This window comes from Lithobates pipiens, unplaced genomic scaffold (assembly GCF_037356315.1).
Source record: "Lithobates pipiens isolate NorthernLeopardFrog02 unplaced genomic scaffold, aLitPip1_a1.2 Scaffold_16, whole genome shotgun sequence".
Classification (NCBI taxonomy): Eukaryota; Metazoa; Chordata; class Amphibia; order Anura; family Ranidae; genus Lithobates; species Lithobates pipiens.
The window spans coordinates 281860135-281872626 of record NW_027507748.1 but is presented as its reverse complement, the minus strand read 5'-3'; the positions used below and the strand labels follow the sequence as shown (position 1 = coordinate 281872626).

The 12492-nt window shown below is 46.9% G+C and overlaps 1 protein-coding gene across 1 annotated transcript in view; it reads right to left on the bottom strand.

Moving 5' to 3' along the window:
- Window positions 1-6457, bottom strand: part of GUCA1B (guanylate cyclase activator 1B) — a 109057-nt gene extending 102600 nt beyond the window's left edge. The window contains exon 1 of the mRNA XM_077481523.1: window positions 5759-6457. Coding sequence (XP_077337649.1) covers window positions 5759-5959 — 201 coding nt within the window. The 5' untranslated portion in view covers window positions 5960-6457. The remainder of the gene's footprint in view (window positions 1-5758) is intronic.
- Window positions 6458-12492: the final 6035 nt, after the last annotated feature.

Below are 12492 nucleotides of genomic sequence, written 5' to 3'. Positions count from 1 at the left end.
GAGGAAAGGGCTGATGAAACCAGATGACGCCTGATAAATGAGTTATCCCAAAAGCTTTCTTTAATAACTCAAGTTAGCCAATAAAGAGTATCACTTGCACCCCATTCTGCATTCGTCAATGGCTTACATTGTTCAACATTCTTCAACTGTTCTTGGGTTTAGATATTCTTTAACCACTTCACCTGTGGAAGATTTACTCCCTCCCCCCCCCCCCCCCTCCTGACCAGGCCATTTTTTGTGATACGCCACTGCATTCATTTAACTGCCAATTGTGCAGCCGTGCGATGCTGTACCCAAAGCAACATGTATGTCCTTTTTTTCCCAACACATAGAGCTTTCTTTTGGTGGTATTCGATCACTTCTGTAGGTTTTATCATTTGCACTATAAACAAAAAACAAATATAAACAAAAAACAACTGACAATTTTGAAAAAAAAAAACAATATCTTTTACTTTCTTTTCTAAACACAAAAATATGCACTTTCACTGTTAGTGGCGGTGCGTCCATAAGGGAGCTTGGGCGCCGCCTCCTCTCTTCAGCCACCTCTTCTATGTAAAATTCATGCATCTAGACACCCCCTATTCAGGCGTCTGCCCCTTTTCAGACACCGGGTGCCTAAACTCCAGCAGGGGGGGGTGTTTTTTAAGCACCTGATTAGAGCCATAGGCTCTGATAGGCTTCAAAAAAGGTGAACTTGTGAGCGCAAAGCATTGCGCTCGCAGTTCACCCAGGTGAGTTAGCAAAGCAAATTAATAACCAGTCAGGAGGCTCAGATCTAATACCCATCACCTGATTGGCTGAAGGCACAAGTGCCCTGATTACATGCCTAATGAAACGGAAGAACGGGAGGACAGAGAGCCAAGGAGGAGACAGGAGCACGCCACAGTCACCTTCTGCATGTCCCACAGCTTGCCGCTGTCACCCACCACCAGGATGGGATAGGTGTGCGACGGTACATATGATGGGCACAGGCTGCATATGATTGGCACAGAGGCTGCATATGATGGGCACAGGCGCGGCATATGATGGGCACAGTGGCTGCATTTTATGGTGCACAGTGGCTGCATTTGATGGCACAGTGACTATATTTTATGGGGCACAGTGGCTGCATTTGATTGGCACAGTGGCTGCATTTGATGGGTATAGTGGCTGCATTTAAAGGCACAGTGGCTGCAATTGATGGCACAGTGAGGCTGCAATTGATGTTTTTTTTCAGCATTTTCAGAATTTTTGAGTTTGTTTCTGCCCCCCCCCCCCCCCCCCCAAAAAAAAAAAGTTGGAGCACCAGCCAGCACAGCTCACTGTGCTAATGACACTGCCATTGAAGGGGTTAACATCAGGTGTGATCAAAGGGTTACCTGTGTGACTAGCTGGTGTTTCAGTGTAGTGGGGAAGGTGCTTTTACTAGTGGAAGGCATGGATCGGTGTTCCTGCTTTACAGGAACACAGGATCCATGCCTTCTGTACTGACAGAACAGCAATCTGCCTTGTTTACATAGGCAGACTGCCATTCTGTCAGTGTACCGAATGATTAGCAGGTGTTGAAGGACATCGGGTCCACAGAACCCACTGATTTGCTCTTGCTGCGTAAAACCACAATGGGAGAGAGCCCCCGGCAGCGCGCCCTCGCACCCAATACCCAGAAGTGCAGGATATTTACAGTACCTACAGGTAAGCCATATTATAGGCTCACCTGTAGCCTCCAAGTCAATCCGGGGCATTAGGCTCTTCATGATGACTTCTATCTGACTTGTGCCCATAGACTTTACTGGAAGTAGCCTCCAAGTCAGATCCTCATCTATATTAATGTGATTTGGATCTGATATTACAGGAACAATACCCAGGCTTTCCTTGCGGTGTAGCCTCTCCTTCGCTTCAAAGTCACATAAAGTTGCATGAAAGTAGTACTCAAGTCACCAGCAAATCGATAGGAAGTTGCATGGAAAAGTCGCACCATAAGTATCATGATGTTCAGGTGAACCAAGCCTTAACACTTTGCAAATCTCTACTAAATGAGGCTAAAAATCTTGCATTTACAATTGGATAATATAATTCTTATATACAGTATAAAGTGGTTGTAAACCCTGTTACACCACTTGTACCTACAGGTAAGCCTATAATATGGAACTTTCTGCCGATTTGCTGGTGACTTGATGCGACTTGAGTACTACTTTTGTGCAACTTTATGTGGCTTTGAAGCAAAGGAGAGGATACACCGCAAGGAAAGCCTGGGTATTGTTCCTGTAATATCAGATCCAAATCCAAATCACATTAATATAGATGAGGATCTGACTTGGAGGCTACTTCCAGTAAAGTCTATGGGCACAAGTCAGATAGAAGTCATCTTGTTTAGCAAAAAATAAAAATCCCAGTGGTGAATCTGATTAAATACCACCAAAAAAAAGCTTTATTTGTGTGAAAAAATGATAAAAATGTCATATTTGTACAGCATTGTATGACCATGCAAATTGTCATTCGAAGTGCGACAGCTCTGAAAGCTGAAAATTGTCCTGGGAAGGAAGGGGGTAAAAGTGGCCAGTAGGCAAGTGGTTAATAGAAGTCAGATCCTCATCTATATTGATGTGATTTAGATCCAATATTATCCAGGCATTCCCTGCGGTATAGCCCCTTCCTCGATTCAAAGTCGCATCAAGTTGCATCAAAATAGTACTCAAGTCAACCAGGAAGTCGCCTGGCCAGGTTGCACCGTAAGTTGCGTGACTTTTAGGTCGCAGTAGTGTGAATTGAGCCTACATGCTACAATCTAATCATATAGTCTTTGTACAATCAACTTTAGATTTACAAAAACAAATATAAGGACCTTCCTAGTATACGCAAACAATTTGTATCCATTGAGGCAGGCTCTTGTACTACATGTTCATGTTTGTTGGTAGATCTAAAGGAGATTGTACAATTGCCCATGGAGGGAAGAGGGGAGCGCTGCATAGGCTGACCTGTCATAAAACAAAAACAATAGGTAATAGTTGACAAAATCCATTCCTGCCAGTAGGTTCAGCCATCAGGCCTACAGACAAGGTTTATTGGCCCAAGCTTTCCCTAGTCTGTACTTATATTAACATTTTGGGAGTGTACAGGCACAGGTGCAGTTTTCACAATGTTTGCATCTATTAAAGTTAGAGAGTCAGAGGGGGTCATTTACTAGAGGCAAATCCACTTTGCACTATAAGTGCAAACGACAAGTGCAAAGTGCACTAGAAATTGCACTGAAAGTGTACTTGGAAGTGCAGTCACTGTAGATCCTAGCGGGACATGCAATGAAAATAAAAAAACAGCATTTTAGCCTGCACATGATTGGATAATAAAATCAGCAGAGCTTCTCCTCATTTCATATCTACCCCTCAGATTTACAGTGACTGCACTTAAAGTGTTATTTCCGTGCAATTTCAGGTGAACTGTGCACTTGTAGTTTGCACTTGTAGTGCAAAGTGGATTTGCCTTTCGTAAATAACTTCCAGAGAGTCTCACAATGCCATAAACATTATCCACTGATCTGGCTTTGCCAATGACCTAAGCCATCAATTCCTAGTATGCCTCCTATTTTCACAAGATGTATGTAAATTATGAGAATTTCACAGCCAGGTTAAGCATAGTAGGCACATGGCAATAGGCAGCAGAGGCTGTTTTTTCTGTATAATAATGGACATATTTTTTTTTTTTTTCTTCATAATCAGTAGGAATAGTCATGTCATATTGGGCACAGTGGTGTAGTGGTTAGCACTCTCACCTAGCAGTAAGAAGGGTCACTGGTTCAAATCCCAAGCATGACACTACCTGCCTGGAGTTTGCATGTTCTCCCTGTACCTCTGTGGGTTTCCTCCGGGTACTCTGGTTTCCTCTCACAATACAAAGACATGCAGGTAGGTTAATTGGCTTCTGTCCAAAATCGGCCCTAGTATATGAATGGGGACCTTGGATTGTGGGCTCCTTGGGGGTAGGGACTGATGTGAGTGTGCAATGTACGGGCATAGGGACAATTGTAGACACTCACTCGGGATGGACTGATGGCTTTACTTTTACATTATCAGAATATTCTAAGTAAGGTTAGAAGTGGGAAAACAAGTGCAAATTTGCAGCTACCAAATTAAATTTCCCTGTTTAAGCTCAAAATACCAGGGCTAATTGACAAATAAAGAGTATTTGTAAGCTCACGCTGGTAAAATGTTTAAAATAAAAAAGATAGATGCGAGAATTTTAAATAAATGGTTGTACCCAGAGATCTTCATAGCAGCTTTTTTTATATTTACATTGAAAGGAATATTTATTTTGCTCACCCATACTGGGTTGTTATGTTATTTGCTCATTGCAGAATATTAGGGCATCTAAATTTATTCTCTCTTGAGAAGAAAAGATTAAGGGGGGATATGATCATCATGTACAAATAGATAATGGGGGTTATTTACTAAAGGAACATTCACTTTGCACTGCAAGTGCACTTGAAAGTGCAGTCACTATAGATCCGAGAGGGACATGCAAGGAAAATAAAAAACAGCATTTTAGCTTGCACATGATTGGATGATAAAATCAGCAGAGCTTCCACTCATTTCAGATCTACCCCTTAGATTGAGAGCGACTGCACTTCCAAGAGCACTTGGAGTGAAAAGTGGATTTGCCTTTTGTAAATAACCCCCAATGAGTCCATATAGTGAATTAGTGTTGAGTTATTCACTTTAAGGTCATCACAGAGGACGAGGGGGCACTCTTTCCGTCTAGAGGAAAAAAGATTTCATCACCAAATACGGAAAGGTTTCTTCACAGTAAGAGATGTGAAAATGTGGAATAGACTCTTGCCAGAGGGGGTTCTGGCCTGCTCAGTAAATTGCTTTAAAAAAGGCCTGGATTCTTTCCTTAATGTACATAATATAACTGAGTACTAACATTTATAGGGAAAGTTGGTGCAGGCAAAATCCAATTGCCTCTTGGGGGGATCAGGAAGGAATTTTTTCCCCTGCTGTAGCAAATTGGATCATGCTCTGCTGGGGTTTTTTGCCTTCCTCTGGATCAACTGTGGGTGAAGGATTGTATGATTTTTATTTATTGGTTTAACTAGATGGACTTGTGCCTTTTTTCAACCTATGTAACTATGTAATATTACATAATATACAGTATGTTACCAATCAGTATAATCCATCCCAATTAAACCTACTGTCTTATGCACCTAGAACAAGTTCATACATAACCATACACATTTTTATAACCAATTAAAACAGAAGAAATTTGTCATAAGGGCCGGTTCACACTGCGACGCGAGGCGAGGCGACACGGCTCGCCTCGCCTCGCTCCCGCAAGTCGCCCCCATTCAGTACTATGGAACCGTTCTGAGAGGAGCGACTCGAGTCGCTCCGACTCAGAAAAAAGGTTCCTGTACTACTTCGGGGTGACTTCGGGGGCGACTTGCATTGACTTCTATGCAGAAGTCCTCTGCAAGTCGCCGCTGAGCTCCCCGCAAGTCGCGGCGAGGTAAGTCGGAGACGCCTCGCCGCGGCTCGCTGTGTGAACCGGCCCTAATTGTATACTCTTCTACTACTTGGAAGAAACTAAAACAACAAACATATAACTTTATGCATATAAGGTTGTGGTGGTATATCAACCATACATATGAGGATATCTTCCTTTTTTTGTGCTTTTTGGCAAGCCAGTATTACAAGTTTTATTTGTGTGCCAATGAAATATTTGCAAATTAAAGCCTAGCAGTAATGTTATCAAAACTATATTTTTACAGAATGTATGCAAAACTTACCCCGTTTTTATCAAAGGCTCTAAACATATGTTCCACATAGTCTGCTGCCTCTTGGTTGTCTTGCACGCCAAAAAAACGTTTAAATTCATGCATAAAAAGAGTTCCGCTGGGACATTCTACCACAAACTTCTTATACCACTCCTGGAGTTCTGCTACATCAATTTCCACTTTGTTGGACTCCTCGCTGAGATGCTGACCCATTTTAAGAAAATCCTGCAATAGGAGCAGTCTCCTTCCTCAGTCCCTTTTTTTATTGTCTTTAAATATGATGCAAAAAGAATATATTATCACCCATGTGACTTGTGTTCCAGCCTCCACAGACTGACTTCTCAATGTGTCTTCTGTTGTTTTGCAGAACAATCAAAGCAAGCTTCACAATCTGCAGAAAATGCTATTTATAACTAGATGCTAAATGTAGTTGTAGGTCCCAGATATACTCTTGAAAGAGACCAAGCTTATTTTATTTCAAAACTCTTTGTATCAGATTTAAAATGTCTTCCTCCTGTTTCTGTGCTGGTCCAGTTCTTTTCATTGTCTTCCATCTTCAATCATTTAAAGGATCATTAAAGCATAAATCCACAAGTCAGCAATGTTTTATATTTAAGAAATGAGTATTGTAGGTCAGTTAAATTTTTTGTTGATTTCTGTAGTTCTGTATCTATGTCCCTATGTTGCTGTGGTTGGTTTGTGCAAGGAGCACAGCAGAGGGAGTGACACTGCTTAACTAAATGCACCATGTGTTGGCTCAAATAGATAAGAAGATCTAAGATAATTAGAAGAATCTCATAAAGACCTAGATGTTCTCTTGTCAAGCCTGTGTTAAGGGCACAATGATGTGTCTGCATGTTGACCAAATGAAATTCAAGTATAAAACGGAAAATAAAATTGTGCATATAATAAAATAATAATGACATGTTTTACATTGCTCAGCCAAAATTCATTAATACACATGAGTAAATAGAAAGTGAAATCTGTAGTCCGAAAAAGGGACTCTTAGCCCTTGTACACACGGTTGGACATTCTGAAAATAAAATCCGTCGGATTTTGTACGATGGATTTTGTCCGAAACTGGTGTTGCATACACACTGTCGGACAAAGTTGTCGGAATATCCGTTCGTTCGTGATGTGATGACGTAATTTAGTTACGAAGGGACTACATTCAGGCTAGCAGCCAATAGCTTTGGTCTAGGAATTTGATCTGAGCATGCATGGCACTTTGTCCGATCGGAATTCTCTACAAACGATCGGACTTTGTCCGATCGGATCATGTTGTCGGAAAATTTTATAGCCCAGCTCTAAAACGTTGTGGGTCGGATATTGCGACGGAGCCCACACACGGTCTGATTATCCGACAACACAACATTTTCCATCGGAATGTCCGAACGTGTGTACAAGGGCTAACATGAAGTTGGTCCTGGAAATGGCTACTGCACTGACCAGATAGGGGTCAGTTTGGTGTTCCACTCCAAAGTTTAAGCTACTGTATGTATTACCAAGGACCTTCAAGTGACAGTAGAATTCTGCTCCTTGGCCTGCACTATTTATGTGAGATCAAAATGGCTTGTCATTATTTATCTATTATAGGTACTTTTATGGCACCAACTATTTTCCCAGCATTTTACATATATATTGTCCCTGCCCTCAAGGATCTCACAATCTAAGGTCCCCAGCTCACATTAATACATATACAAGGGCCAATTTAACCCACCAACATGTCTTTGAAGCATAGCCCAGAGAAAACCCACACAGGCGCAGGGAGAACATGCAAACTCTAGGCAGGTAGCGCTGTAGGATTTGAACCAACGTCCCTAGTGCTGCCAGACAGAAGTGCTAACCACTTAGCCAATGTGCTGTCATAAGCTTAAGGCTGGACTTCAAAGCCTCAGGCCGCGTACACACGCGCGGACTGTTTGCCCAACCTTGTTCGTCAAACAGTTTCGGCAAACAGTCCGCTCAAAATTTGCATGAGCGGACTTGCCCACACACGAGCGGACTGTTTCAACGAACTGTTTGCCAAACAGTCCGCTCAACTTTTGAAATGAACGGACTCGCCCACGTAAGGCGGAGGCAAATCCGCCCATTTCGAGCGCGTGTACAGGTAGGCGGGGCCCGCGAAGGAGACGTCGCGGGCTCCGCCGCCTGGAATGGGCTTAAAGGGGAACCCCAACGCCGAAAAAAATCGGCGTGGGGGTTCCCCCAAAGTCCACACCAGACCCTTGTCCGAGCACGCTACCCGGCCGGCCAGGAAAGGGGGGCGAGCGAGCGCGCCCCCCCTCCTGAGCCGTACCAGGCCGCGTGCCCTCAACATGGGGGGGTGCCTTGGGGAAGGGGGGCCGCGCGGCCCCCCCACCACAAAGCACCTTGTCCCCATGTTGATGAGGACAAGGGCCTCTTCCCGACAACCCTGGCTGTTGGTTGTTGGGGTCTGCAGGCGGGGGGCTTATCGGAATCCGGGAGCCCCCTTTAAGAAGGGGGCCCCGGATACCGGCCCCCCACCCTATGTGAATGAGTATGGGGTACAATGTACCCCTACCCATTCACCTGTGAAATAAAGTACAAAAAAAAACACAACACAGGGAAAAAATATTTTATTGCACAGCTCCGGGGGTCTTCCGTCTTCGGGGGTCTTCTCGCCGGACTCCTCCGCTATCTGTGTGTAGCTCTTTTACTAGCGGAGGAGTCCGGCTTTCTTCCTCCCCGCCGCCGGCCTCTTCTCCCGACTTCGGGGGTCTTGTCCCCCTCTTCGGTTCTTCTGCCGGGCCACCGCGCCTTCTTGTAGCTCTTTTACAGGCGGTGGCCCGGTCTTCTGTCGCCGCTGCCGCCGCCTTCCGTTCTTGTTCTTCTTCTTGTTCTTCTTCTTCTTCTTCTTCTCCTGGAGATGTTGACTCGACGAGCTCTCCGGCCGGAATGCCAGGGACACGCTCCGCTGCCACTTATATAGTGACAATGGGGCGGTGTCACATGGTATATGTCACATGGGTTGGTCACATGGTGACCCCGCCCCCTTACGATGTCATAGTCCCCATGTGACATCAACCCATGTGACCAACCCATGTGACATATACCATGTGACACCGCCCCATTGTCACTATATAAGTGACCGCACAGCACGGCTCTGGCATTCCGGCCGGAGAGAGCGACGTGTCAACATCTCCTGGAGAAGAACAAGAAGAACAAGAAGAAGAACAAGAACGGAAGGCGGCGACGGCGACAGCGACAGCGGCGACAGAAGACCGGGCCACCGCCTGTAAAAGAGCTACAAGAAGGCGCGGTGGCCCGGCAGAAGAACCGAAGAGGGGGACAAGACCCCCGAAGTCGGGAGAAGAGGCCGGCGGCGGGGAGGAAGAAAGCCGGACTCCTCCGCTAGTAAAAGAGCTACACACAGATAGCGGAGGAGTCCGGCGAGAAGACCCCCGAAGACGGAAGACCCCCGGAGCTGTGCAATAAAATATTTTTTCCCTGTGTTGTGTTTTTTTTTGTACTTTATTTCACAGGTGAATGGGTAGGGGTACATTGTACCCCATACTCATTCACATAGGGTGGGGGGCCGGTATCCGGGGGCCCCCTTCTTAAAGGGGGCTCCCGGATTCCGATAAGCCCCCCGCCCGCAGACCCCGACAACCAACGGCCAGGTTTGTCGGGAAGAGGCCCTTGTCCTCATCAACATGGGGACAAGGTGCTTTGGGGTGGGGGGGGCGCGCGGCCCCCCCTTCCCCAAGGCACCCCCCATGTTGAGGGCACGCGGCCTGGTACGGCTCAGGAGGGGGGGCGCGCTCGCTCGCCCCCCTTTCCTGGCCGGCCGGGTAGCGTGCTCGGACAAGGGTCTGGTGTGGACTTTGGGGGAACCCCCACGCCGATTATTTTCGGCGTTGGGGTTCCCCTTTAAGCCCATTCCAGGCGGCGGAGCCCGCGACGTCTCCTTCGCGGGCCCCGCCTACCTGTACACGCGCTCGAAATGGGCGGACTTTCCGAGCGGGAACAGTCCGCTCATTTCGAAAGTACAGCGGACAGGCCCACACACGGGCGGACTGTTCGCTCAAACACAGTTTCAGCGGACAGTTTTTCGGAATTTCCGAAAGACTTTGTCCGTCCAACTGTCCGCTGAAACTGTCCGCTGAAAGCCCACACACGAGCGGACTGTCCGCCCAAACACTGTTCAGCGGACAAGGTTGGGCGAACAGTCCGCCCGTGTGTACGCGGCCTCAGATTCCTGGGAAACACAATCTTTATCTGGAGTAGGGATGAGCTTCGTGTTCGAGTCAAACATACATTCGACTCGAACATCGGCTGTTCGCCCGTTCGGCGAATTCCGAATGTTATGGGCCATTCGCGCCAAATTCGTGTGGCGCTCACGGCCCACAATGCACTGCGCCATTGCAGTGCATTGCTGGCTCATGATTGGCCAAGCATGCACTGTGACCCCGCATGCTTGGCCAATCACAGCGCCGGCAGCGAGGAGAGCCATGATTGGCCACAGGCAGGATGCCTGTGGCCAATCATAGCTCAGGCTGTGTAGTACACGCCCCACACTATATAAGGCCGCCAGCGCGGCGGTCTTGTGTAGTGTGTTGGCGTCTGTAGGAGTTAGTGGGTGTTCTGTGTACGGTTTTTTCTCACCACGCCAGTGGGGCATGATCAGGGATGCATGCACTGTCCTGTCACCGTTTGAGGAGGCCACAAGGATGGTGAGCAGTGACAGTGCATGCATCAGTGACACTGTACCTCTTGTCCACCTCTTGGAGCATACGCTGCGTGGAATAATGGACAGGGCACATGAGGCAGGACAGAGGCAGGAAGAGGAGGACTTCCTTGCCTCTCAAGGCCCCCTTTATCCAGACAGTGTTCCTGCTGTGCCACCCATCACACAGGAAGAGGATGAGGAGGAGGAGGAGGAGGAGGAGGAGGATTGTGTCAGCATGGAGGTGGAGGCTGGCACTCAGCAGCAGCAGCAGTCTTGTAGGGATGATTTACAGTCCCAAGAAACCCGTGGACTTGTCAAACCCGTGGAAAGTCCTTAGTGACCCAGAGGACTCCGGACCGAATGCCTCAGCTAACCTACGCTGCATGGCCTCCCTGATCCTGCAAAGCCTGCGGAAGGATCCTCGTATTCTTCGGATCAAGGAGAGGGACAATTACTGGCTGGCCACTCTCCTTGATCCACAGTACAAGGGTAAGGTTGCCGACCTTATCTTGCCATTGCAGAGGGAGCAGAGGATGAGACATCTCCAGGAGGCCTTGCAGAAAGGTTTGTGCAACGCGTTCTCAGAGACTGGGAGGATACAAACTCCTGGTCCTGAAGAACGTGTTGCTGAGGCATCGGTCAGAAGGAGCGGTGGAGAAGGTGGCCGTCTGACCAATGTTTTCAGACAATTTTTTAGTCCGCAGCCCCAAGGTATGATTGGTTCCAGCAACCATCGCCAGCATCTGATTTATATGGTGCAGGAATACCTAGGGGCAAGGTCAGACTTGGACACCTTTTCCACTGAAAATCCTCTGGCTTACTGGGCCTTGAGGATGGATCACTGGCCAGAGCTTGCACAGTATGCAATTGAGCTACTGGCCTGTCCTGCATCCAGCGTTCTTTCGTAACGCACCTTCAGTGCTGCTGGTGGCTTTGTTACCGATCACAGGGTGCGCCTGTCCACCGACTCAGTTGATCGACTGACCTTCATCAAGATAAATCAGTCTTGGATCACCCACAGTTACCAAGCACCTGAAGCTGATGTAACTGAATAATTTTTTTAGAAATATCACATCCCTTCAAGACTGCCTATGCTGATGCTGAGTGACTTTCCTGTTATGTTGATTGTCTATCCTCTTCCTCCTCCGCTGATATGTTGGAAGAACATTTTTGGTTCTGGGTGATGCCACCAGCCCAATTTTTCTGCCCCTGTTTAACAGGGGTGTTTAATTACAATTTTTGATACAATGCTTTGCAGCAGGGCTTGTTCCTGCACTACAACTAGAGTATATGGGAGAGGTTGCAGTGTTGTGGCACCAGCACCAGTGCCTAAGGCCCAATTTTTCTGCCCCTGTTTAACAGGGGCGTTTAATTAAAATTTTTGATGCAATGCTTTGCAGCAGGGCTCATTCCTGCACTACAACTAGAGTATATGGGAGAGGTTGCAGTGTCGTGGCACCAGCACCAGTGCCTAAGGCCCAATTTTTCTGCCCCTGTTTAACAGGGGCGTTTAATTACAATTTTTGATGCAATGCTTTGCAGCAGGGCTAATTCCTGCAATAAAACTAGTGTATATGGGAGAGGTTGCAGTGTCGTGGAACCAGCACCAGTGCCAGCAGCCCAATTTTTCAGCCCCTGTTTAACAGGGGCATGTAATTGCAATTCTTGATATAATATTTCACAGGAGGGCCCGTTCCTGTGCCCACCCAGAGTAACTGTGAGGACTTATAGTGTTGTGGCACCAGCACCACAACCACCAAAGGTCAATTTTTCTACCACTGTTCAACAATGGCATGTAATTACAATTCTTGATATAATCGTTCACAGCAGGGCGCTCCAGTGCCCACCAAGAGTCTCTTTGAGGGCTTACAATGTTGTGGCAAAACCAACACCTTGTTCCGCCATTTCTGCAGAGCATATAGGGCAGGCACCTACTTTCAAACATCTAACTTACAAGCATCTCCTACTTGCAAACGGAAGGAGACAACAGCAAGTGAGATGAAAAAAGACAGACGGCAAAACAAATTATACAGGGGTCATAACCCTTCCCTAT